At 47.5% G+C, this 27186-nt stretch overlaps 1 protein-coding gene across 8 annotated transcripts in view; it reads left to right on the forward strand.

Annotated features, from left to right (window-relative positions):
- The window catches only part of shroom2a (shroom family member 2a), a 94023-nt gene that overhangs the window by 8071 nt on the left and 58766 nt on the right, over positions 1-27186 (forward strand). For 6 of the 8 annotated variants that reach the window (XM_029744573.1, XM_029744572.1, XM_029744579.1 and 3 more), the window contains one exon: positions 16585-16733. In XM_029744573.1, the coding sequence (XP_029600433.1) occupies positions 16585-16733 (149 nt within the window). Of the gene's footprint in view, positions 1-536; positions 1807-1829; positions 2851-16584; positions 16734-27186 lie in introns of those variants that run through there. The other 2 variants (XM_029744577.1, XM_029744578.1) reach the window with 2 other exon arrangements.

Genomic DNA, 27186 nt, shown 5'->3' on the forward strand with positions numbered 1-27186 from the left:
GGGTTCAAGTCCGGGCTCTGGCTGGGCCACTCAAGGACATTCAGAGACTTGTCCCTAAGCCACTCCTGCGTTGTCTTGCCTGTGTGCTTAGGGTCGTTGTCCTGTTGGAAGGTGAACCATCGCCCCAGTCTGAGGTCCTGAGCGCTCTGGAGCAGGTTTTCATCAAGGATCTCACTGTACAATGCTCCGTTCATCTTTCTCTCAATCCTGACTAGTCTCCCAGTCCCTGCCACTGAAAAACATCCCCACAGCATGATGCTGCCACCACCATGCTTCACTGTAGGGATGGTGCCAGGTTTCCTCCAGACATGACGCTTGGCATTCAGGCCAAAGAGTTCAATCTTGGTTTCATCAGACCAGAGAATCTTGTAAATAAAAATTTGTTCTTAACTGACTTGCCTATAATTGATTTTTACTAAGCCTGTTTTTGCTTTGTCATTATGGGGTATTGTGTGTAGATTGATGAGGAAATCCATTTTAGAATAAGGCTGTAACGTAACAAAATGTGGAAAAAGGGATCTGAATACTTTCCGAATGCGCTGTAGATACCGTCCACTCCGATTTTTGTTGTTGTTGCCCTAATTACACAAATAAGCAACAAACAAAAGATGTGCGTGCTTATTAATGTTTCTAAAACAAGAAACGTTTTACGAGTAAGAAGTAATGTGGTATATTGGTCATTTTAATATTCTTTGACCTTAGTATTTTAACAAATCAGAATTTTTAGCTGCCCCTTTAAGGTTACCTTGGTAACAGGGCCACTGGAGTCATCACTGTACATTAAAGGCCAATGTCTCTTGCTTGCAGTGGGAGCTAACTCAAACATTTGTAAAAGCAACCTAGCTTGTGAACAAGTGTAACTAAGTCAAGAAACGAGGACAAAGTCTCACTTTTTAGCAGACTTTCGAATAAATAACTTTTGTCCCTGTCCCCGTTGCTTCTAAACACAAATCTTTCAGTGCTCACAGCTCCCCAGAAAGGCAGTGTTGCTATGCGAGGTGGGATAGCTATAACGTTAGGATACCGTTTATGCGTTACCCAGATATGAAACAAATTAGCAGAAAATACTTTGAAAACAGCTGCTACAGCATTTATTTAGCTATTAAAATCACAACTCTCACTTGTGCCCGTACTTGACTATTTGTGTTAGATGCCCACACTGTAGAGCCCGGAGTGTTACCACGCGCCGTGGCTGGTGAATTAGACATTGTTACCCGTTTGACACGTGGAGGCCCTGCTCCTGAATTTATTTAGGTTTGCCATGACAAGTGACACAATCTCAATTTAAAATTCAGGCTGTAACAAAACAAAACGTCTCAAAAGTAAAGAGTTGCGAATACTTCCTGAGGGAACTGTGTGCTAGGCTAGTTGGGAGATGCGCCATCATAGTACCAATGGAGATTTTTTTTAAACTCTTTTAAAACTTTTTTTAAAGTCCATCTGGCCGTAGACAATCATACAGAATCGTTCTAAAAATCCCACTAGCTTGTTTGTTAGCTTAAGCTGCAGGTTAATGATTAACCAGCAAGGTTTTCACCGGATAGTTCCAGGGGGTATGACAGCAGGCAGCTGCTGTAGTCCGATTGCTGTGAATCTCTTCTTCTTTTGTGTAGCGTTCTGTATTGACCCAAACGGGTGTAAAGTTCAGTAGCTCACCTCCAGCATGCAGAGCTCACAGTGTTTTTAGTGCTGTCACAGTGGGCTCAGTCTCAACACAGTACAGCAGCTCAAAGCACCTTCCTTCTCTCCCTAAAGGTTAAGGGACGTGGTCCACACCAGCAGAATTCCTGAGAAGCTTATGGTCAGGTGGGTCCGGCTGCTGAATGATTTAGTGTTTAAGCCGCTAACCAAGCGTAGCGTTCTGGACTGAAGTTGGCTCTAGTTGTCTTGGCAGGAGTTCAGTGGCGTTTGTCACACAGTCCTGGGCCTTCCCTGTAGCTCAGGGGCCTTCTCTGTGGCTCAGCTCAGGGCCTTTCCTGTGGCTCAGGGGCCTTCTCTGTAGCTCAGGGGCCTTCTCTGTAGCTCAGGGGCCTTCTCTGTAGCTCAGGACCTTCCCCTGTAGCTCAGGGCCTTCCCTCTGTGGCTCGGCTCAGGGCCTTCCCTCTGTGGCTCGGCTCAGGGCCTTCCCTCTGTGGCTCGGCTCAGGGCCTTCCCTGTGGCTCGGCTCAGGGCCTTCCCTGTGGCTCGGCTCAGGGCCTTTCCTGTAGCCTTTCCTGTAACACCAGGGTTGTGGGTATGATTCCCACGGGGGACCAGCACAGAAAAACAAAACAAAAATGTATGAAATGTATGCATTCACCACTGTAAGTCGCTCTGGATAAGAGCGTCTGCTAAATTACTAAAATGTAGAACAGCCAGCAGTGCCCTAGTGTAAACTTGGGCAGTATACCGTGTATAGGAGGGTATTCTGAAATGCCCACTTTATGATTTTAAATGTCTCTTTTTATTCTTTTTTTGTTGTTGTGTGTGACACCCTAAAGTTTGGTGGGGTGCATGCTACGCCATAACTTACAGTGATCTCCAGCTCAGGGATCCAGCTATGCTTTTGGTTTGCTAACTGGCTAGATGTCAAGATCAATCTTCTTAGTTACAGCAGAGAATCAATCCCCTCCTGGATAAAGATCCCCGATGCCTAAATGTTGTTTTGTGCATCAAAAATATTTTGTTTTGGAATGAAATGGCACCCCTTGTGTGCACTGCCGGTAATACAGTATACCCTAGTATTGTAGAGGAATGGTATGGAAAGCTGGAGCCCAATCCTACCCTAGGCTTCTAGAACAGCCAGCCAGCCAGCGCTCCAGGGGGACCAGCTGAGAAAACGTCCATCACACCTCAACGACTAACTGCCTGGTGAGAGGATGTTAAAGTAGGCCTAACCGTTTAATATTCAGTCTAACAGATGGACTGGGGGGGGTAGCTTAGGGGCGGAAGCCGACAGTTTTACGACTCAACGTTTTCCTAGTGATGGGCTTTCACTTTGACACTAGAATGTACCGTTGACATGGACACTAATACGATTACTGTGTGAACAGGGAGGGAAATTTAACAGCTGCTAAATGCGAGTAGTATTTTGCCATTGGTGGGTAAGAACGTCTTTCATCAGCCACGTTGGCGCGATGGTGTGGTGGTTTATTTCTTTACTATCAAATGAGGAGAGACAAACTTATCACACAAGTCAGAGTTATACTTAAAACTAAATCTTTATTCACTTATTAATAAGGGAGCAGATCAATACAACACACACACAAAGTGAATCGATTGAGTGCTCTTCGTTAATGATGGCTGGTCTACGAATCGCCCTCTGATGATTCGTTGAGAGCCCCGAGACACAAGTACAAAGGTCTTTTTATAGCCAAGATACCCCCCCCCCTACATGACAAACAACAGATGTATAGAACAGGTCACAAGGTTAAGATTTGTATGAAAGATATTTATAATTCACAGTAGACAGTATCTGCTGTAAAAACAGTATTCTTTGAGGAGAGGCCCAGGAGTCATCTCTCCCTGGTACCATGTAGAACAGAAGCATTAACTCATGCTATGGAATGTGGAATCACCCAAAAGACATCGTAAATCTCCTGTCAGTGTTAAATCTCCCAGAAGCCCACTTTCAGTTAACACAGACACAGTAGAGTTAAAATTACTATTCTGTTTCATAAAACAACCATTTGATGCAATGAAAGTATTATAACATAATCTTCTAATTTCTCTCACAGTGGTGTCAGAGCATTTGGGAAGCGCTTTTTTATTTTCAATCCAAAGGCCACATGTAGAAGTTGGTTGAGTTGACCCGAAAGGATACTTGGTGCTCTTGTTTCTTGGCTCACACACTAGGTGGTTTTTCACTATTATACTGAACAAAAATATAAATGCAACATGTAAAGTGTGTAAAGTGTTGGTTTCATCAGCTGAAATAAAAGATCCCAGAAATGTTCCATTTTGTGCATACATTTGTTTACTTCCCTGTTAGTGAGCGTTTCTCCTTTGCCAAGATAATCCATCCACCTGCTGGGGACAATAAAAGGCCACTCTAAAATGTGCAGTTTTGTCACACAACACAATGCCACTGTCTCAAGTTTTGAGGGAGCGTGCAATTGGCATGGTGACTGTAGTAATGTCCACCTGAGCTGTAGCCAGAGAATCAAATCAAATGTATTTATAAAGCCCTTCTTACATCAGCTGATATCTCAAAGTGCTGTACAGAAACCCAGCCTAAAAAAAAACCCAAACAGCAAGCAATGCAGGTGTAGAAGAACTGAATGTTAATTTCTCTACCATAAGCCACCTGCAATGTCATTTTAGAGAATTTGGCAGTGCGTCCAACCGGCCTCAAAACAGCAGACCACGTATAACCATGCCAGTTCACGACCTCCACATCCTGCTTCTTCACCTGCGGGATCGTCTGAGACCAGCCACCTGGACAGCTGATGAAACTGAGGAGTATTTCTGTCTGTCATAAACCCCTTTTTGTGGGGGGAAAAACTAATTCTGATTGGCTGGGCCTGGCTTCCAAGTGGGTGGGCCTATGTCCTCCAAGGCCCATCCATTGCTGCGCTCCTGCCCAGTCCATATATTGGGGCCTAATTAATTAATTTAAATTGACTGATTTCCTTATGAACTGTAACTCAGTAGAATCTTTTGAAATTGTTGAATGTTGCGTTTTTTTTATTTTTTATTTTTTGTTCAGTATAGTTTGAGTTTGCTACAACTGTATGCTGCTAGCGAAGACACAGAGATTCTCATATCGAAACAGAGCAGTATGCATTTTGGAACACTAAGAGCGTCTGCTAAAAATGACTTAAATGTAATGTTCTATCTGGAACATATAGCGAGTACGGAAGTTAACTGTCATTTTTCAAGTGAGATTCCAAACGTAAGAACGCGAAAAGGCAGGTATGTACTAAGTTTACCTGAAGTTCTATAATGGCGCTTGGGAGGTCTGGAAAACTAAGCACGTATGGGAGCATACTTTTTCAGTTTCCTTAGCCTGGGAGGCTATCCCATAACCCCTTGCGACCCATCAAAAATTTCCCTCATTTCTGAATTAACGGCGTACTGAAGTCCCTGCTTGGGAGAAAGTGTTCCAGATGAATATGGAACGACTTTGTAAAATGTAAGTTACATTTTATTTAACATTTAGTTTCATAAAAAAAAAAAAATAACATTAGTTTCGTAAGAATTCTGAATTCAAATGTTGAGTCACTGCTGTCTAGCCAAGCTAAGTTAGCTCATTGAACACGATGGCTAGCTAGCAGGCGATCTCTTCCTGGTTATCAGCTGTTTAGGGCTGAACAACTAAAGGAACTAATAGTAAAATCAGCCGTGTCAACAAGGAAGACCTGGACAGTTTACATTTTTTTATCCTGAATTTGTGAACTTGCTTGCCAGCTAATGACAAATGTAGCAAATCGTTTTTTTTCTCAATTTGTTTTCCGGGACAGATGGCAACTGATGCGTTCATTTCACTACATGGCATTGACTTAGCAGGACAATTATCGTGCTGGACTGGTTTGGAGGCAAACATTTTAACATCTGATTTTTAAAAGGTAGGAAATGCAGCAAGCTGTGTTGTTAAATTTACATTTACGTAATTTAGCAGACGCTCTTATCCAGAGCGACTTACAAATTGGTGCATTCACCTTATGATATCCAGTGGAACAACCACTTTACAATAGTGCATCTATATCTTTTAGGGGGGGGGTTAGAAGGATTACTTTATCCTATCCCAGGTATTCCTTAAAGAGGTGGGGTTTCAGGTGTAAATCTAGGCTTGTTAGCCAGCCAGGTTGTGTGTGTATTCATACATGATCAGTCAATACATGCAGTGTCTGTTTACCAACTTTCAACCAAGCTAATTTCAGCTTACCTTCCTCTTTCTCTAGGGCGTTTAGTTAGTGGGATAGGGTGTAAGTGAGGCCCTGTGGTCTCAAAACACCATCACCACTTTCCACTCCAACACATCACTACTCTTGCGTCCTACCTTGGCCCTCTTTTATGCTTTCTTTGCTAGACTCTCCACTGCTTTCTGTATCATGATCGGTCTTCTTCGGGTCCTTGACCCTCATCCTCCCGCTCCATACCATCAGAACTGACACCCATATTGTTCGCATTCCAGTACAGCTGTTCCTTCACCAACTTTTTCGCAATTTCGTCCGCACCTGTGTAATGAGCATGCTGTTTAATCAGCTTCTTTGTATGCCACACCTGTTATCTTGGCAAAGGAGAAATGCTCACTAACAGGGATGTAACCTAATTTGTGCACAACATTTGAGTGACATAAGCTTGTTGTGGGTATGGAACACATCTCCAATGAGCTTGTTGTGGGTATGGAACACATCTCCAATGAGCTTGTTGCGGGTATGGAACACATCTCCAATGAGCTTGTTGCGGGTATGGAACACATCTCCAATGAGCTTGTTGCGGGTATGGAACACATCTCCAATGAGCTTGTTGCGGGTATGGAACACATCTCCAATGAGCTTGTTGCGGGTATGGAACACATCTCCAATGAGCTTGTTGCGGGTATGGAACACATCTCCAATGAGCTTGTTGCGGGTATGGAACACATCTCCAATGAGCTTGTTGCGGGTATGGAACACATCTCCAATGAGCTTGTTGCGGGTATGGAACACATCTCCAATGAGCTTGTTGTGGGTATGGAACACATCTCCAATGAGCTTGTTGTGAGTATGGAACACATCTGAAACGTTCTATTACAGGAGCTACACTACATATTGCCTTGCAATATACCACATTACTTCTCACTAGTAATACATTTCTTGTTTTATAAACATTCCAAAGCATGCTCATCCATTATGTGAATTTTGGTGTTATGAGGTAAAAATATTTTGGCTGGTAGGTTTTTAAAATCTAACTACCACAGTGGCAAAAAAATATATATATAATAATAATAAAAATTAAGGTCCTACCCAGATTTGTGAATACTCCGATTAATATTATAGTTTGAATAAAACGTTTACATGCTTTGCAAAAATAACTATTTCCCCCGAATTAATCCTGTTTACATGGATACATCTGAAATCAGGCAACCTAATGGGATTAAACGCTATATCAAAGTGGCCATATTATGTTTAGTTCGTACATATAGAGTTTGTATGTGAACTAGTTCTAATATGCATACTTTCAGATACTCCGAACTCGCAAAAGATGGATGCTCGCACATGCCTAGAACAGATACTCTGGATCTCTGATTTAAGGTGTTTACATGTGCAAAAGAATCTAGGTGTTTAAGCCGGTTTATGCTTAATTCTATTATGACCTTACACTGAATGAGATGGAGTTAACATGTTAACATGACTAATGCCATACTCTGCCTGTTGCCAAAATCGGTTTAATATTTCATTATTAGTGTTCATGTAAATGTACTCGGCCACGGTTTCAGTGTTCATGTAAATGTACTCGGCCACGGTTTCAGTGTTCATGTAAATGTACTCGGCCACGGTTTCAGTGTTCATGTAAATGTACTCGGCCACGGTTTCAGTGTTCATGTAAATGTACTCGGCCACGGTTTCAGTGTTCATGTAAATGTACTCGGCCACGGTTTCAGTGTTCATGTAAATGTACTCGGCCACGGTTTCAGTGTTCATGTAAATGTACTCGGCCACGGTTTCAGTGTTCATGTAAATGTACTCGGCCACGGTTCAGTTCATGTAAATGTACTCGCCACGGTTTCAGTGTTCATGTAAATGTACTCGGCCACGGTTTCAGTGTTCATGTAAATGTACTCGGCCACGGTTTCAGTGTTCATGTAAATGTACTCGGCCACTGTTTCAATGTTCATGTAAATGTACTCGGCCACGGTTTCAGTGTTCATGTAAATGTACTCGGCCACAGTTTCAGTGTTCATGTAAATGTACTCGGCCACAGTTTTAGTGTTCAAGATGTTCAAATGTTCATAGATGACCAGCAGGGTCAAATAATAATCACAGTAGTTGTAGAGGGTCCAACAGGTCAGCACCTCAGGAGTTGATGTCAGTTGGCTTTTCATAGCCATAGCAGGTGCGGTAGAGAGAGAGTCGAAACAGCAGGTCAGGGTTCCATAGCCGCAGGTAGAACAGTTGAAACTAGAGCAGCAGCACGACCAGGTGAACTGGGGACAGCAAGGAGTCATCAGGCCAGGTAGTCCTGAGGCATGGTCCTAGGGCTCAGGTCCTCTGAGAGGAGAGAGCGAGAGAATCTTAGAGGGAGCATACTTAAATTCACACACGACACCGGATAAGACAGAAGAAATACTCCAGATTTAATGCAACCGCTGTGCCAGATTTCAAAATAGCTTTACAGCGAAAGCACATTATTCAATATTCTGAGTACAGAGCTCAGCCATCAAAGCAAGCTATACAGTTACCCGCCAAGTTCTGGAGTCAACTAAACAGTATTATAAATCTTCACTTTGCTGATCTTCGTTCGAATCCACTCCCAGGACTCCCACTTCCACAAGAAATGTTTGTTTTGTTCGATAAACTCCATATTTATGTCCAAATACCTCCGTTTTGTTCGCGCGTTCAGATCACTAATCCAAAGGCATAATGCGTGAGCGCAAAACCCGAGACGAAAAGTAAAATAGTTCCATTACCGTTCGTAGAAACATGTCAAACGATGTTTACAATCAATCCTTAGGGTCTTTTAAACATAAATCTTCTATAATATTCCAACCGGACAATATCATATTCAGTACAGAGGAAAAAGAAGGAGCGGCGCCCCTGCGTGAGCACGCAGTAAACAACTCACTGGTCCCAGGCTTGAGACAGCTCTTATTCTCTACCCAGTAACAGTAGAAGCATGAAACAAGGTTCTAAAGACTGTTGACATCTAGTGGAAGCCTTAGGAAGTGCAAAATGACCCCACAGACACTGTAGTTTGGAAAGGCAATAAGTTGAAAAACTACAAACCACTTCCTGGTTGGATTTTTTCCTCAGGTTTTTGCCTGCCATATGAGTTCTGTTATACTCACAGACATCATTCAAACAGTTTTAGAAACTGCAGAGTGTTTTCTATCCAAATATACTAATAATATGCATATCCTACCTTCTGGTCCCGAGAAGCAGGCAGTTTAATTTGGGCACGTTATTCATCTGAATTTCCGAATACTGCCCCCTGTCACCAAGAAGATAACAGACTGACGCTAGCCCCCCGACACAAACTATTGCAGCATAATTACTGGAGGCTGAGACAGTCGCCCTGGTCGGTCTGTCATCAGGGGTTCATGACCCCCAGTTGTCCTGGTCGGTCTGTCATCAGGGGTTCATGACCCCCTGTTGACCCGGTCGGTCTGTCATCAGGGGTTCATGACCCCCAGTTGTCCTGGTCGGTCTGTCATCAGGGGTTCATGACCCCCAGTTGTCCTGGTCGGTCTGTCATCAGGGGTTCATGACCCCCTGTTGACCCGGTCGGTCTGTCATCAGGGGTTCATGACCCCCAGTTGCCCTGGTCGGTCTGTCATCAGGGGTTCATGACCCCCCAGCCAGTCAGAGAGCAGCGTTGTTTCAACCAGACAGCCAGTCAGAGAGCAGCGTTGTTTCAGCAAGACAGCCAGTCAGAGAGCAGCGTTGTTTCAGCCAGACAGCCAGTCAGAGAGCAGCGTTGTTTCAACCAGACAGCCAGTCAGAGAGCAGCGTTGTTTCAACCAGACAGCCAGTCAGAGAGCAGCGTTGTTTCAACCAGACAGCCAGTCAGAGAGCAGCGTTGTTTCAACCAGACAGCCAGTCAGAGAGCAGCGTTGTTTCAACCAGACAGCCAGTCAGAGAGCAGCGTTGTTTCAACCAGACAGCCAGTCAGAGAGCAGCGTTGTTTCAACAAGACAGCCAGTCAGAGAGCAGCGTTGTTTCAACCAGACAGCCAGTCAGAGAGCAGCGTTGTTTCAACCAGACAGCCAGTCAGAGAGCAGCGTTGTTTCAACCAGACAGCCAGTCAGAGAGCAGCGTTGTTTCAACCAGACAGCCTGTCAGAGAGCAGCGTTGTTTCAACCTGAAAATATATATTTTTGTTTTGTCATACTCCGAACTCACAAAAGATGGATGCTCCCCACCCCACCCAGATACCATGCTCCCCTCCCCACCCCAGAAACCATGCTCCCCTCCCCACCAGAACCATGCTCCCCTCCCCACCCAGAAACCATGCTCCCCTCCCCACCCAGAAACCATGCTCCCCTCCCCACCCAGAAACCATGCTCCCCTCCCCACCCAGAAACCATGCTCCCCTCCCCACCCAGAAACCATGCTCCCCTCCCAGAAACCACCCAGAAACCATGCTCCCCTCCCCACCCAGAAACCAAGGTAGGTTGCTTATCAGTAATGTAAAATAATCTGCTTCTAATTAAAATTCTTAAAATTCCTCCCATACCGTTAAGTTTTGCCAAAGGTCTTGGTGGACTTTAAGTCCTCGATCTCAATGAACCTACATAACTGAAAGGTTGCTGGACCAAATCCCCAAGCTGACAAGGTAAAAATCTGTCATTCTGCCTCCGAACAAGGCAGTTAACCCACTGTTCCCCGGGCGCCGAAGACGTGGATGTCGATTTAAGTTGCCTCTGATTCAGAGGTGTTGGGTTAAATGCGGTGGACACGTTTCAGTTTAATACATTCTGTTGGACAACTGACTAGGTATCCCGCTTTCCCTTCGTCCTAATTCAGTCACACCCGCCATGGAGTCAGGGTCTCGGACAGTAGCTCTATATTTCAGTTATGAAAGGCTAGCGTAGAAATGCTATGAAAATGCAATAATTTAAAATGTTTTCTGTGAGCCTCTGCTCTGGCCCAGGACCCAGGCCTACCCCCCCACCCAGGCCTACCCCCCCAGGACTACCCCCCCAGGCCTACCCTCAGTAGGGCGTCTGACTAAATGAACAAATACAGCAGCATATTTGGAACGGAATATATTTTATGTTGATGTAGTGGCTATAAGTCAACCCCAGGCAGTCTTGACTTTTTAAATGTTTTGTCTTTAATATGTTGATGTTCTGTGAGCCTCTGACCCAGAATAACCTCTGACTCTTTATTTTATTATTTATTTAGTTCTCATTTACAACTGCGAACTGGCCAAGATAAAGCAAAGCAGTGCGACAGAAACAACAACAGAGTTACACATGGAATAAACAAGCGTATAGTCAATAACACAATAGAAAAAAAGAAAGTCTATATACAGTGTGTGCAAATGGAGTAAGGAGGTAAGGCAATAAATAGGCCAATGGTAGCGAAGTAATTTCAATTTAGCAAATTAACACTGGAATGATAGATGTGCAAGTAGAAATACTGGTGTGCAAAAAAGTAAACAATATGAGGTCGAGGTAGGTAGTTGGATGGGCTATTTACAGATGGGCTGTGTACAGCTGCAGCGATCGGTAAGCTACTCAGATAGCTGATGCTTAAAGTTATTGAGGGAGATTTAAATCTCCAACTTCAGCGATTTTTGCAATTCGTTCCAGTCATTGGCAGCAGAGAACTGGAAGGAAAGGAGGCCAAAGGAGGTGTTGGCTTTTGGGATGACCAGTGAGATATACCTGCTGGAGCGCGTGCTGCAGGTGGGTGTTATCGTGACCAGTGAGCTGAGATAAGGCGGGGCTTTACCTAGCAAAGACTTGTAGATGACCTGGAGCCAGTGGGTTTGGCGACGAATATGTACCGAGGGTCAGCCGACGAGAGCATACAGGTCGCAGTGGTATAAGGGGCTTTGGTGACAAAACGGATGGCACTGTGATAGACTGCATCCAGTTTGCTGAGTAAAGTGTTAGAGGCTATTTTGTAAATGACATCGCCGAAGTCGAGGATTGGTAGGATAGTCAGTTTTACCAGGGTATGTTTGGCAGCGTGAATGAAGGAGGCTTTGTTGCGAAATAGGAAGCCGATTCTAGATTTTATTTTGGATTGGAGATGCTTAATGTGAGTCTGGAAGGAGAGTTTTCAGTCTAACCAGACACCTAGATATTTGTAGTTGTCCACATATTCTAAGTCAGAACCGTCCAGAGTAGTGATGCTAGTCGGGCGGGCGGGTGCAGGCAGCGATCGGTTGAAGAGCATGCATTTAGTTTTACTAGCATTTAAGAGCAGTTGGAGGCCATGGAAGGAGTGTTGTATGGCATTGAAGCTCGTCTGGAGGTTTGTTAACACAGTGTCCAAAGAAGGGCAAGAAGTATACAGAATGGTGTCGTCTGCGTAGAGGTGGATCAGAGAATCACCAGCAGCAAGAGAAGGCCCGAGAATTGAACCCTGTGGTACCCCCATAGAGACTGCCAAAGGTCCGGGCAACAGGCCCTCTGATTTGACACACTGAACTCTGTCTGAGAAGTAGTTGGTGAACCAGGCGAGGCAGTCATTTGAGAAACCAAGGCTCTTGAGTCTGCCGATAAGAATACGGTGATTGACAGAGTCGAAAGCCTTGGCCAGGTCGATGAATACGGCTGCACAGTAATGTCTCTTATCGATGGCGGTTATGATATCGTTTAGTACCTTGAGCGTGGCTGAGGTGCACCCATGACCAGCTCTGAAACCGGATTGCATAGCGGAGAAGGTACGGTGGGATTCGAAATGGTTGGTGATCTGTTTATTAACTTGGCTTTTAAAGACTGTAACAGTTTGGGTCTAGAGTGTCTCCCCCTTTGAAGAGGGGGATGACTGCAGCAGCTTTCCAATCTTTGGGAATCTCAGACGATACGAAAAAGCTGTTGAACAGGCTAGTAATAGGAGTTGCAGCAATGACGGCGGATAATTTTAGAAAGAGAGGGTCCAGATTGTCTAGCCCAGCTGATTTGTACGGGTCCAGGACTCTGAGCCAGGCTAACCTCCAGCAGAGCAGTCTGACTCAGTCCAGAGCCAGGAACTAATGTATCATGACTTCTAAGGCTGATACCCAGGCTTGGATGTCTCACCAGTTATCTGGCCTCACTTTAAGCTGTGCGATGGTTAAGCGTGCGTCTGATAGAGCTGATTTCACAGCCTTCTATTTTTGAATATCGAGGAATAATTCACTTTTTCTGGTCAACATGAATTGGTATGTGAGGCAGAAGTAATGTGACTTAAGTTTAGCACATGTCTGGTTAGAGGTGCGGGAGCCCTGTTGTCTGGTTCGTGGCGCAGGAGCCCTGTTGTCTGGTTCGTGGCGCGGGAGCCCTGTTGTCTGGTTCGTGGCGCAGGAGCCCTGTTGTCTGGTTCGTGGCGCGGGAGCCCTGTTGTCTGGTTCGTGGCGCAGGAGCCCTGTTGTCTGGTTCGTGGCGCGGGAGCCCCGTTGTCTGGTTCATGGCGCGGGAGCCCCGCTGTCTGGTTAGTGGCGCGGGAGCCCCGTTGTCTGGTTCGTGGCGCGGGAGCCCCGTTGTCTGGTTCGTGGCGCGGGAGCCCCGTTGTCTGGTTCGTGGTGCGGGAGCCCTGTTGTCTGGTTAGTGGTGCGGGAGCCCCGTTGTCTGGTTAGTGGCGCGGGAGCCACGTTGTCTGGTTAGTGGTGCGGGAGCCCCGTTGTCTGGTTTGTGGCGCGGGAGCCCCGTTGTCTGGTTAGTGGCGCGGGAGCCCCGTTGTCTGGTTAGTGGCGCGGGAGCCCTGTTGTCTGGTTAGTGGCGCGGGAGCCCTGTTGTCTTGTCTGGTTCGTGGCGCGGGAGCCCTGTTGTCTTGTCTGGTTCGTGGCGTATCTGTTGCACCCACAGTGTGATGACGTTACATTGTACATGCATCAGAAACAGTTTTCATTATTACCGTAACTAACCTAATTACCATAACAGACAACCATATGGTAATGAGAATTGGTCATTACGGTAATGAGAAGCTCTTACCAAAAATGTTTACATCAATTCATGCTCTTTATAATCTATTATAGTGTAAATACACTGAACTAAAATAGGAACGCAACATACAGCAATTTCAAAGAGTTTACTGAGTTAGTTTATTTAAGGGAATCAGTCAATTTAAATACATTCATTAGGCCCTTATCTATAGATGTCACATGAATGGGAATCCAGATATGCATCTGTTGGTCACAGACACCTTAAAGAAAAGGTAGAGGTGTGGATCAGAAAACCAGTCTGTAGCTGGTGTGACCACCATTTGCCTCATGTAGCGCAACACATCTCCTTTGCGTTGAGTTGATCAGGCTGTTGATTGTGGAATGTTGTCCTACTCTTCTTCAATGTCTGTGCGAAGTTGTTGGATATTGGCGGGAACTGGAGCACGCTGTCAATCCAGAGCATCCCAAACATGCTCAACGGGTGACATGTGAGTATGCAGGCCATGGAAGAACTGGGACATTTTCAGCTTCCAGGAATTGTGTTCAGATCCTTGCGACATGGGGCTGTGCATTATCATGCTGAAACATGAGGTGATGGTGGTGGATGAATGGCACGACAACGGGCCTCAGGATCTCGTCACGGTATCTGTTCATTCCAATTGCAATCGATGAAATACGATTGTGTTGGTTGCCCGTAGCATATGCCTGTCCATACCATAACCCCACCACCACCATGGGCCCATACCATAACCCCACCTCCACCATGGGGCCCATACCATAACCCCACAACCACCATGGGGCCCATACCATAACCACACCTCCACCATGGGGCCCACACCATAACCCCACCTCCACCATGGGGCCCATACCATAACCCCACCTCCACCATGGGGCCCATACCATAACCCCACCACCACCATGGGGCCCATACCATAACCACACCTCCACCATGGGGCCCACACCATAACCCCACCTCCACCATGGGGCCCATACCATAACCCCACCTCCACCATGGGGCCCATACCATAACCCCACCACCACCATGGGGCCCATACCATAACCCCACCTCCACCATGGGGCCCACACCATAACCCCACCTCCACCATGGGGCCCACACCATAACCCCACCTCCACCATGGGGCCCATACCATAACCCCACCTCCACCATGGGGCCCATATCATAACCACACCTCCACCATGGGGCCCATACCATAACCACACCTCCACCATGGGGCCCACACCATAACCCCACCTCCACCATAGGGCCCACACCATAACCCCACCTCCACCATGGGGCCCACACCATAACCCCACCACCACCATGGGGCCCATACCATAACCACACCTCCACCATGGGGCCCACACCATAACCCCACCTCCACCATGGGGCCCACACCATAACCCCACCTCCACCATGGGGCCCACACCATAACCCCACCTCCACCATGGGGCCCACACCATAACCCCACCTCCACCATGGGGCCCACACCATAACCCCACCTCCACCATGGGGCCCACACCATAACCCCACCTCCACCATGGGGCCCACACCATAACCCCACCTCCACCATGGGGCCCATACCATAACCCCACCTCCACCATGGGGCCCATACCATAACCCCACCGTCACCATGGTCTGCGGCTGTGAGGCTGTTTGGACGTACTGCCAAATTCTCTAAAACGACTTTGGAGGCGGCTTATGGTAGAGAAATTAACATTAAATTATCTGGCATTCCTACAGTCAGCATTCCAATTGCACACTCCCTCAAAACTTGAGACGTCTGTAGCATTGTGTTGTGTGACAAAACTGCAAATTTTAGTGGCTTTTTATTTTCCCCCGAACAAGGTGCACCTGTGTAATGATCATGCTGTTTAATCAGATTCTTGATATGCCACACCTGTCAGGTGGATGGATGATCCTGGTAAAGGAGAAATGCTCACTAACAGGGATGTGCGTATGGAACATTTCTGGGATCTTTTATTTCAGCTCATGAAACATGGGACCAACACTTTACATGTTGTGTTTTAGATTTTTGTTCAGTAAAGATTGAAATGTTTCAATGTGGATTATGTTTCCATTCAACATGGAAAGGAACGTCAATGAATACTCTGTTTTAGCCCTAACCATGATGTTTTAACCCAAAATCAGGTTTTTTAGCCCTGACCCTGTTGTGTTAACCCTAACCATGTTGTTTTAACCCTAAATCAGGGGTTTTAACACTAACCCTGCTGTGTTAACCCTAACCCTGCTGTGTTAACCCTGCTGTGTTATCCCTAACCCTGCTGTGTTAACCCTAACCCTGCTGTGTTAACCCTAACCCTGTTGTGTTAACCCTGTTGTGTTAACCCTAACCCTGCTGTATTAACCCTGCTGTATTAACCCTGCTGTATTAACCCTGCTGTGTTAACCCTGCTGTGTTAACCCTGCTGTATTAACCCTAACCTGCTGTGTTATCCCTAACCCTAACCTGCTGTGTTATCCCTAACCTGCTGTGTTAACCCTAACCCTGCTGTGTTAACCCTAACCTGCTGTGTTAACCCTAACCTGCTGTGTTAACCCTAACCTGCTGTGTTAACCCTAACCCTGCTGTGTTAACCCTAACCCTGCTGTGTTAACCCTAACCCTGCTGTGTTAACCCTAACCTGCTGTGTTAACCCTAACCCTGCTGTGTTAACCCTAACCCTGCTGTGTTAACCCTAACCCTGCTGTGTTAACCCTAACCCTGCTGTGTTAACCCTAACCTGCTGTGTTAACCCTAACCCTGCTGTGTTAACCCTAGCCCTGCTGTGTTAACCCTAGCCCTGCTGTGTTAACCCTTCTGTGTTAACCCTGCTGTGTTAACCCTGCTGTGTGTGGTATAGGTGGAGGAGGGCAGCAAGGCAGCAGCAGTCAGCCTCCAGGTTGGAGACGAGATGGTGAACATCAACCAGGTTCCTCTGAGCGGTTACAGGCAGGAAGCCATCTGCCTGGTCAAGGGGTCATACAAGACCCTCAATCTGGTTGTCAAGAGGTAGGAAACCACACACATCCCAACACACATAACGGCTGCTCTTTCCCCCCTGGCTGCCCCTCCAGGTAACCGGTCCCTATGGTTACAGGGGAGAGATGAGATGGAGGTCCCTGGGCTATCACTGAGCTGCTCTTCTCTGCACAGTGTCGGTCTGTCTGGACTAGGGCTGAGGCTCTGCTACAGGGCTGTCTGGGCTAGTGCTGAGGCTCTGCTACAGGGCTGTCTGGACTAGGGCCGAGGCTCTGCTACAGGGCTGTCTGGACTAGGGCTGAGGCTCTGCTACAGGGCTGTCTGGGCTAGGGCTGAGGCTCTGCTACAGGGCTGTCTGGGCTAGGGCTGAGGCTCTGCTACAGGGCTGTCTGGACTAGGGCTGAGGCTCTGCTACAGGGCTGTCTGGGCTAGGGATGAGGCTCTGCTACAGGCTTGTGACTGCTCTGTGCTGGGGCTCTGCTACAGGGCTGGGGCTCTGCTACAGGGCTGAGGCTCTGCTACAGGGCTGGGGATCTGCTACAGGGCTGGGGATCTGCTACAGGGCTGAGGCTCTGCTACAGGGCTGAGGCTCTGCTACAGGGCTGGGGATCTGCTACAGGGCTGAGGCTCTGCTACAGGGCTGGGGCTCTGCTACAGGGCTGAGGCTCTGCTACAGGGCTGTCTGGGCTAGGGATGAGGCTCTGCTACAGGCTTGTGACTGCTCTGTGCTGGGGCTCTGCTACAGGGCTGGGGCTCTGCTACAGGGCTGAGGCTCTGCTACAGGGCTGGGGATCTGCTACAGGGCTGAGGCTCTGCTACAGGGCTGAGGCTCTGCTACAGGGCTGAGGCTCTGCTACAGGGCTGAGGCTCTGCTACAGGGCTGGGGATCTGCTACAGGGCTGGGGATCTGCTACAGGGCTGGGGCTCTGCTACAGGGCTGGGGCTCTGCTACAGGGCTGAGGCTCTGATACAAGGCTGGGGATCTGCTACAAGGCTGAGGCTCTGCTACAGGGCTGGGGCTCTGCTACAGGGCTGGGGCTCTGCTACAGGGCTGGGGCTCTGCTACAGGGCTGAGGCTCTGCTACAGGGCTGGGGCTCTGCTACAGGGCTGGGGCTCTGCTACAGGGCTGAGGCTCTGCTACAAGGCTGGGGCTCTGCTACAGGGCTGAGGCTCTGCTACAGGGCTGGGGCTCTGCTACAGGGCTGGGGCTCTGCTACAGGGCTGAGGCTCTGCTACAGGGCTGGGGCTCTGCTACAAGGCTGGGGCTCTGCTACAGGGCTGGGGCTCTGCTCTGTGCTGGGGCTCTGCTACAGGGCTGTGACTCTGCTCTGTGCTGGGGCTCTGTCTGCTACAGTGCTGTGATAGCAGGCTGGTTGTGTGCTGTGAGATTGCAGCAGCAGTTGAGAGTTTAGGGTTGTTGACAGTTTCCAGCAGTACTGATTAAGATGGGAGGGGGAGGCAGGGGGAGGAAGAGACAGGAGGGGGAGGAAAGAATGACATTTTGATGTAGTAGTGTATCTGACCAGGCCACCCCCAGCCGGGTTTGGTTAAGGCCCCCCCAGCCGGGTTTGGTTAAGGCCCCCCCCCAGCCGGGTTTGGTTAAGGCCCCCCCCCAGCCGGGTTTGGTTAAGGCCCCCCCCCAGCCGGGTTTGGTTAAGGCCCCCCCCCAGCCGGGTTTGGTTAAGGCCCCCCCCCAGCCGGGTTTGGTTAAGGCCCCCCCCAGCCGGGTTTGGTTAAGGCCCCCCCCCAGCCGGGTTTGGTTAAGGCCCCCCCCCCCCAGCCGGGTTTGGTTAAGGCCCCCCCCCCAGCCGGGTTTGGTTAAGGCCCCCCCCCCAGCCGGGTTTGGTTAAGGCCCCCCCCCCAGCCGGGTTTGGTTAAGGCCCCCCCCCAGCCGGGTACGGGAAAGACCCAACCTAGGGTTGCAAAATTCTGTACATTTTCCAAAAATGTCCCAGTTTTCCAGAAATCCGATTGGAAGATTCCCGTATCCAGGATGGAGTATGTCAGGGTTCAGCTCAATTCAGAATTTTGTTATTGACTCGCATTCAACTCATGAGTTGAAATTCAAGTTGAATTTGCCACACCCCACAGGATGTAGCGTTTGAGTGAAAGGAAGTAGAATTTAATTGCAATTCAAAGTAGGGCTGACCGCATTTAGTCGACTGGTCGATTGTTTGGTCGATAGGCTGTTGGTCGAACCATCTAAGATATATATTTTTAGTCGAGCAGTGGCAAATATATTTACAAAAATGTTGGAACACGAGACACCAGTCTGATTCACGCCTGTCTCGCTGGACTGATCCGTTGCGGAGGCCTGTCTCGCTGGACTGATCCGTTGCGGAGGCCTGTCTCGCTGGACTGATCCGTTGCGGAGGCCTGTCTCGCTGGACTGATCCGTTGCGGAGGCCTGTCTCGCTGGACTGATCCGTTGCGGAGGCCTGTCTCGCTGGACTGATCCGTTGCGGAGGCCTGTCTCGCTGGACTGATCCGTTGCGGAGGCCTGTCTCGCTGGACTGATCCGTTGCGGAGGCCTGTCTCGCTGGACTGATCCGTTGCGGAGGCCTGTCTCGCTGGACTGATCCGTTGCGGAGGCCTGTCTCGCTGGACTGATCCGTTGCGGAGGCCTGTCTCGCTGGACTGATCCACTGCGGAGGCCTGTCTCGCTGGACTGATCCACTGCGGAGGCCTGTCTCGCTGGACTGATCCACTGCGGAGGCCTGTCTCGCTGGACTGATCCACTGCGGAGGCCTGTCTCGCTGGACTGATCCACTGCGGAGGCCTGTCTCGCTGGACTGATCCACTGCGGAGGCCTGTCTCGCTGGACTGATCCACTGCGGAGGCCTGTATCGCTGGACTGATCCACTGCGGAGGCCTGTCTCGCTGGACTGATCCACTGCGGAGGCCTGGCATTAAAATGCAAATCAATTTATAACATTTTGACATGCGTTTTTCTGGATTTTTTTGTTGTTATTCTGTCTCTCACTGTTCAAATAAACCTACCATTAAAATTATAGACTGATCATTTCTTTGTCAGTGGGCAAACGTACAAAATCAGCAGGGGATCAAATACTTTTTTCACCTCACTGTAGTCCTAGGTGACCTGGCCTACGTGCAAATGTAGTCCTATAAATGTTTCCTCTTTGGGGATCTGATAGTGTTTCTGATTGGCTTAACTCGCCACCACTGTGGAGCTTCTCAAAGTCATTTTTTCTTCACCTCAAACAGCAAGTCTGTTTTTACATCCATTGAGAAGGACAATAATTCCTCAACGTAGCCTATTGGAAAAATCGAAGCACCCAGCATGAAAGGGAAAAATGTCCTGCTCTGATCCAGTGGAAACTTCATAAAATACCTGATTACTTCTTATCCCTTAAGCAAATAGTCTACAGCTGTGTCTGTCCAGAGCTCACTGGTACAGGAAACACTGAGGGGACAGAATATTTTATGCAATGTTGCAAGTTGGTTAGCACCAGTTTGGGGCTGGACCAGGTTAATAGTTGATACAATGTTGCAAGTTGGTTAGCACCAGTTTGGGGCTGGACCAGGTTAATAGTTGATACAACATTGCAAGTTGGTTAGCACCAGTTTGGGGCTGGACCAGGTTAATAGTTGATACAACGTTGCAAGTTGGTTAGCACCAGTTTGGGGCTGGACCAGGTTAATATTTTATTCAATGTTTCCAGTTCGTTGCGGACAGGCCATGCGTGTAGCCAATGTGATTTATAGGATATATATTTTTATCAGGATATTTTCTACCTGCAGGCTGCACTGTTGTTGTTTGTTGGTTTTATGTTGACTATTTTTACATATTGGCAATGTCAATAGAAGTTACTTTTAGAATTGTATCATTTTTAGTTAGATAGAATTTTAATTGACCACACAACATTGATTTTGAGATATGAAGACTTTTAAAGTAAATTAAACTGTTCCACGAAAATGGTTTAAGAGTTCAATCTTGATTTCATCAGACCAGCGAATCTTATTTTTCATGGTCAGTCTCGGGCCTGATTGGTGGAGTGCTGCAGAGATGGTTGTCCTTTTGGAAGGTTCCCCCTAGCTGTTAGCCTCATGGGTGAGTAGAGTTAGCTGTTAGCCTCATGGGTGAGTAGAGTTAGCTGTTAGCCTCATGGGTGAGTAGAGTTAGCTGTTAGCCTCATGGGTGAGTGGAGGTAGCTGTTAGCCTCATGGGTGAGTGGAGGTAGCTGTTAGCCTCATGGGTGAGTGGAGGTAGCTCATGGGTGAGTAGAGGTAGCTGTTAGCCTCATGGGTGAGTGGAGGTAGCTGTTAGCCTCATGGGTGAGTGGAGGTAGCTCATGGGTGAGTAGAGTTAGCTGTTAGCCTCATGGGTGAGTGGAGTTAGCTGTTAGCCTCATGGGTGAGTGGAGTTAGCTGTTAGCCTCATGGGTGAGTGGAGTTAGCTGTTAGCTTCATGGGTGAGTAGAGTTAGCTGTTAGCCTCATGGGTGAGTAGAGTTAGCTGTTAGCCTCATGGGTGAGTAGAGTTAGCTGTTAGCCTCATGGGTGAGTAGAGTTAGCTGTTAGCCTCATGGGTGAGTAGAGTTAGCTGTTAGCCTCATGGGTAGTGTTAATTGTTAGCCTCATGAGATGAGTAGTTCTAGGCTGTTCGCTGTTAGCATCATAGATGAGTAGTGTTAGCCTCATAGATGAGTAGTTCTTGGCTGTTAGCTGTTAGCATCATAGATGAGTAGTCTTAGCCTCATAGATGAGTAGTCTTAGCCTCATAGATGAGTAGTCTTAGCCTCATAGATGAGTAGTCTTAGCATCATAGATGAGTAGTGTTAGCCTCATAGATGAGTAATGTTAGTCTCCTAGATGAGTAGTTCTAGGCTGTTAGCTGTTAGCCTCATAGATGAGTAGTGTTAGTCTCCTAGATGAGTAGTGTTAGTCTCCTAGATGAGTGGTGTTAGTCTCCTAGATGAGTAGTGTTAGTCTCCTAGATGAGTGGTTCTAGGCTGTTAGCTGTTAGCCTCATGGATGAGTAGTGTTTGCTGTTAGCCTCATGGGCGCTGAAGTCGTTAGCCTCAAGCGCCTGTACTGGGCGCTGAAGTCGTTAGCCTCAAGCGCCTGTACTGGGCGCTGAAGTCGTTAGCCTCAAGCGCCTGTACTGGGCGCTGAAGTTGCAAATCATAATGATTGGCTGCTCTTGAGGATGTTTTTGATGCTGCTATAGCAGCAGTTATATCAGAACTAGAGGGAATTTTACCTGCAGACTTTCTTGTTCAATAGTAGTTAGTTGAATGACTGTTCAGAAATGAAACTGTTTCCTTCTGTATCTTACTTGTCTAAATGCAACTGATTAAAACGGTCTGTGGTGTTTAATTTCAACTGTTAATTAACATTAGGATTTTATTTTAATGATGAATTAATCAAGAATCATACATGTAAGTTTGATGTTTACTTTGTTTACAGTTGACAACAGAACAATGACACATGGAAAATATAAAATCTGTACTGATAAATCCAGATCAATAAGACATATTTAGTGACAACATGAATTGATTTCGCCTCCTGCTGCTCCTCCCAATCACTCTCTCCCTCAGAGTGGGTTTAATAGTCAGACTAAGCCAACCATATTTCCAGCTATCCTGGCACCCAAGTTGTTTTAAATCAAACTGGAACATTTCTCTACTCCTTCCAGTACCCCTACAGCTCACTGTCCTTCACCTTAGAGAGGTTTCTGTTAAAACCAGGGAATGCTGGGAACTCTCTGCCTGGTTGGGTTTTGACCAGCTCCGTCTCCCTGACAACCTCCAGGGGCTAGAATGTCCCCGGTCTGGCGAGCAGTAGGATGGATGCCACTAGACTTTGAAGATTGTTTGTTTGTTTTTTATGATAATGTTTTGTAATTTAGTATTTTATTGTGTTTTGTATTGATGTACATTACCGTTCAAAAGTTTGGGGACACTTAGAAATGTGTTTGTTTTTTGAAAGAAAAGCCCCAAAAAATATTGTCCATTTTAAAATAACATCAAATTGATCAGAAATACAGTGTAGACATTGTTAATGTTGTAAATTACTATTGTAGCTGGAAACGGCTGATTTTTAATGGAATATCTACTTAGGCGTACAGAGGCCCATTATCAGCAACCATCACTCCTGTGTTCCAATGGCACGTTGTGTTTGCTAATCCAAGTTTATAATTTTAAAAGGCTAATTGATCATTAGCACAGCTGAAAACTGTTGTTCTGATTAAAGAAGCAATACAACTGGCCTTCTTTAGACTAGTTGAGCATCAGTATTTGTGGGTTCGATTACAGGCTCAAAATGGCCAGAAACAAAGTACTTTCTTCTGAAACTTGTCAGTCTATTCTTGTTCTGAGAAATGAAGGCTATTCCATGCGAGAAATTGCCAAGAAACTGAAGATCTGGTACAACGCTGTGTATTACTCCCTTCACAGAACAGCGCAAACTGGCTCTAACCAGAATAGAAAGAGGAGTGGGAGGCCCCGGTGCACAACTGAGCAAGAGGACAAGTACATTAGTGTCTAGTTGGAGAAACAGACGCCTCACAAGTCCTCAACTGGCAGCTTCATTAAACAGTACCCACAAAACACCAGTCTCAACGTCAACAGTTTTAAAAAATATATATTTTACCTTTATTTAACCAGGTAGGCCAGTCGAGAACAAGTCCTTTATTTAACCAGGTAGGCCAGTTGAGAACAAGTCCTTTATTTAACCAGGTAGGCCAGTTGAGAACAAGTTCTCATTTACAACTGCGACCTGGCCAAGATAAAGCAAAGCAGTGCGACACAAACAACAACACAGAGTTACACATGGAATAAACAACCATACAGTCAATAACACAATAGAAAAGTCAATATACAGTGTGTGCAGATGAAGTAAGATTAGGGAGGGTAAGGCAAAAAAAATAATTACAATTTAGCAATTAAACACTGGAGTGATAGATGTGCAGAAGATGAATGTGCAAGTAGAGATACTGGGGAGCAAAGGAGCAACAAAACAATATGGGGATGAGAGGTGGGTGGGCTATTTACAGATGGGCAGGTGTAATGATCTGAGCCTATATGGGGATGAGAGGTGGGTGGGCTATTTACAGATGGGCAGGTGTAATTAATGATCTGAGCCTATATGGGGATGAGAGGTGGGTGGGCTATTTATAGATGGGCAGGTGTTATGATCTGAGCCTATATGGGGATGAGAGGTGGGTGGGCTATCTATAGATGGGCAGGTGTAATGATCTGAGCCTATATGGGGATGAGAGGTGGGTGGGCTATTTACAGATGGGCAGGTGTTATGATCTGAGCCTATATGGGGATGAGAGGTGGGTGGGCTATTTACAGATGGGCAGGTGTTATGATCTGAGCCTATATGGGGATGAGAGGTGGGTGGGCTATTTATAGATGGGCAGGTGTAATGATCTGAGCCTATATGGGGATGAGAGGTGGGTGGGCTATTTACAGATGGGCAGGTGTTATGATCTGAGCCTATATGGGGATGAGAGGTGGGTGGGCTATTTACAGATGGGCAGGTGTTATGATCTGAGCCTATATGGGGATGAGAGGTGGGTGGGCTATTTACAGATGGGCAGGTGCAATGATCTGAGCCAATATGGGGATGAGAGGTGGGTGGGCTATTTATAGATGGGCAGGTGTAATGATCTGAGCCAATATGGGGATGAGAGGTGGGTGGGCTATTTACAGATGGGCAGGTGCAATGATCTGAGCCAATATGGGGATGAGAGGTGGGTGGGCTATTTACAGATGGGCAGGTGTAATGATCTGAGCCTATATGGGGATGAGAGGTGGGTGGGCTATTTATAGATGGGCAGGTGTTATGATCTGAGCCTATATGGGGATGAGAGGTGGGTGGGCTATTTACAGATGGGCAGGTGTAATTAATGATCTGAGCCTATATGGGGATGAGAGGTGGGTGGGCTATTTACAGATGGGCAGGTGTTATGATCTGAGCCTATATGGGGATGAGAGGTGGGTGGGCTATTTATAGATGGGCAGGTGTTATGATCTGAGCCTATATGGGGATGAGAGGTGGGTGGGCTATTTACAGATGGGCAGGTGTAATGATCTGAGCCAATATGGGGATGAGAGGTGGGTGGGCTATTTACAGATGGGCAGGTGTTATGATCTGAGCCTATATGGGGATGAGAGGTGGGTGGGCTATTTACAGATGGGCAGGTGTAATGATCTGAGCCTATATGGGGATGAGAGGTGGGTGGGCTATTTATAGATGGGCAGGTGTAATGATCTGAGCCTATATGGGGATGAGAGGTGGGTGGGCTATTTACAGATGGGCAGGTGTTATGATCTGAGCCTATATGGGGATGAGAGGTGGGTGGGCTATTTACAGATGGGCAGGTGTTATGATCTGAGCCTATATGGGGATGAGAGGTGGGTGGGCTATTTATAGATGGGCAGGTGTAATGATCTGAGCCTATATGGGGATGAGAGGTGGGTGGGCTATTTACAGATGGGCAGGTGTTATGATCTGAGCCTATATGGGGATGAGAGGTGGGTGGGCTATTTACAGATGGGCAGGTGTTATGATCTGAGCCTATATGGGGATGAGAGGTGGGTGGGCTATTTATAGATGGGCAGGTGTAATGATCTGAGCCTATATGGGGATGAGAGGTGGGTGGGCTATTTACAGATGGGCAGGTGTTATGATCTGAGCCTATATGGGGATGAGAGGTGGGTGGGCTATTTACAGATGGGCAGGTGTTATGATCTGAGCCTATATGGGGATGAGAGGTGGGTGGGCTATTTACAGATGGGCAGGTGTAATGATCTGAGCCTATATGGGGATGAGAGGTGGGTGGGCTATTTACAGATGGGCAGGTGTAATTAATGATCTGAGCCTATATGGGGATGAGAGGTGGGTGGGCTATTTATAGATGGGCAGGTGTAATGATCTGAGCCTATATGGGGATGAGAGGTGGGTGGGCTATTTACAGATGGGCAGGTGTTATGATCTGAGCCTATATGGGGATGAGAGGTGGGTGGGCTATTTACAGATGGGCAGGTGTTATGATCTGAGCCTATATGGGGATGAGAGGTGGGTGGGCTATTTATAGATGGGCAGGTGTAATGATCTGAGCCTATATGGGGATGAGAGGTGGGTGGGCTATTTACAGATGGGCAGGTGTAATGATCTGAGCCTATATGGGGATGAGAGGTGGGTGGGCTATTTATAGATGGGCAGGTGTAATGATCTGAGCCTATATGGGGATGAGAGGTGGGTGGGCTATTTACAGATGGGCAGGTGTTATGATCTGAGCCTATATGGGGAAGAGAGGTGGGTGGGCTATTTATAGATGGGCAGGTGTAATGATCTGAGCCAATATGGGGATGAGAGGTGGGTGGGCTATTTATAGATGGGCAGGTGTAATGATCTGAGCCTATATGGGGATGAGAGGTGGGTGGGCTATTTACAGATGGGCAGGTGTAATGATCTGAGCCAATATGGGGATGAGAGGTGGGTGGGCTATTTACAGATGGGCAGGTGCAATGATCTGAGCCTACGTGTTATAACTTGTTTTTCTATGTTTTCCATTCATGATGTCACCTAGATCAGTGGTTCCCAAACTGGGTCCTGCAGGGGTCCAAACTGGGTCCTGCAGGGGTACAAACTGGGTCCTGCAGGGGTACAAACTGGGTCCTGCAGGGGTCTAAATTGGGTCCTGCAGGTGGTCCAAACTGGGTCCTGCAGGTGGTCCAAACTGGGTCCAGCAGGGGTCCAAACTGGGTCCTGCAGGGGTACAAACTGGGTCCTGCAGGGGGTCCAAACTGGGTCCTGCAGGGGGTCCAAACTGGGTCCTGCAGGGGGTTCAAACTGGGTCCAAACTGGGTCCTGCAGGGGTCCAAACTGGGTCCAGCAGGGGGTACAAACTGGGTCCTGCAGGGGGTCCAAACTGGGTCCAGCAGGGGGTCCAAACTGGGTCCAGCAGGGGGTCCAAACTGGGTCCAGCAGGGGGTTCAAACTGGGTCCTGCAGGGGTCCAAACTGGGTCCTGCAGGGGGTGCAAACTGGGTCCTGCGGGTGTCTAAACTGGGTCCAAACTGGGTCCTGCAGGGGTCTAAACTGGGTCCAAACTGGGTCCTGCTGGGGTCCAAACTGGGATAAAACTGGGTCCTGCAGGGGTACAAACTGGGATCTGCAGGGGGTCCAAACGGGGTCCAAACTGGGTCCTGCAGGGGTCCAAACTGGGATCTGCAGGGGTCCTGCAGGGGTTCAAACTGGGATCTGCAGGTGTCCTGCAGGGGTCCAAACTGGGATCTGCAGGGGTCCTGCAGGGGGTACGCGGCCAGATATTTTTTATTTTATAAATATTGCTACAAACACATTTGGCCAATGGGTCAATGGAAGAAGTTTTAGAGGGTGCAATACAATGTCATATTATTCATCTACTATGCCCTTAGATGCACAACAGGGCAAACAGTACTCCATCAATGATACACTTTTCCTCCCCAATTTTTTTTTTTTTACCT

The sequence above is a fragment of the Salmo trutta genome, unplaced genomic scaffold (genome assembly GCF_901001165.1).
Source record: "Salmo trutta unplaced genomic scaffold, fSalTru1.1, whole genome shotgun sequence".
NCBI classification, from domain to species: domain Eukaryota; kingdom Metazoa; phylum Chordata; class Actinopteri; order Salmoniformes; family Salmonidae; genus Salmo; species Salmo trutta.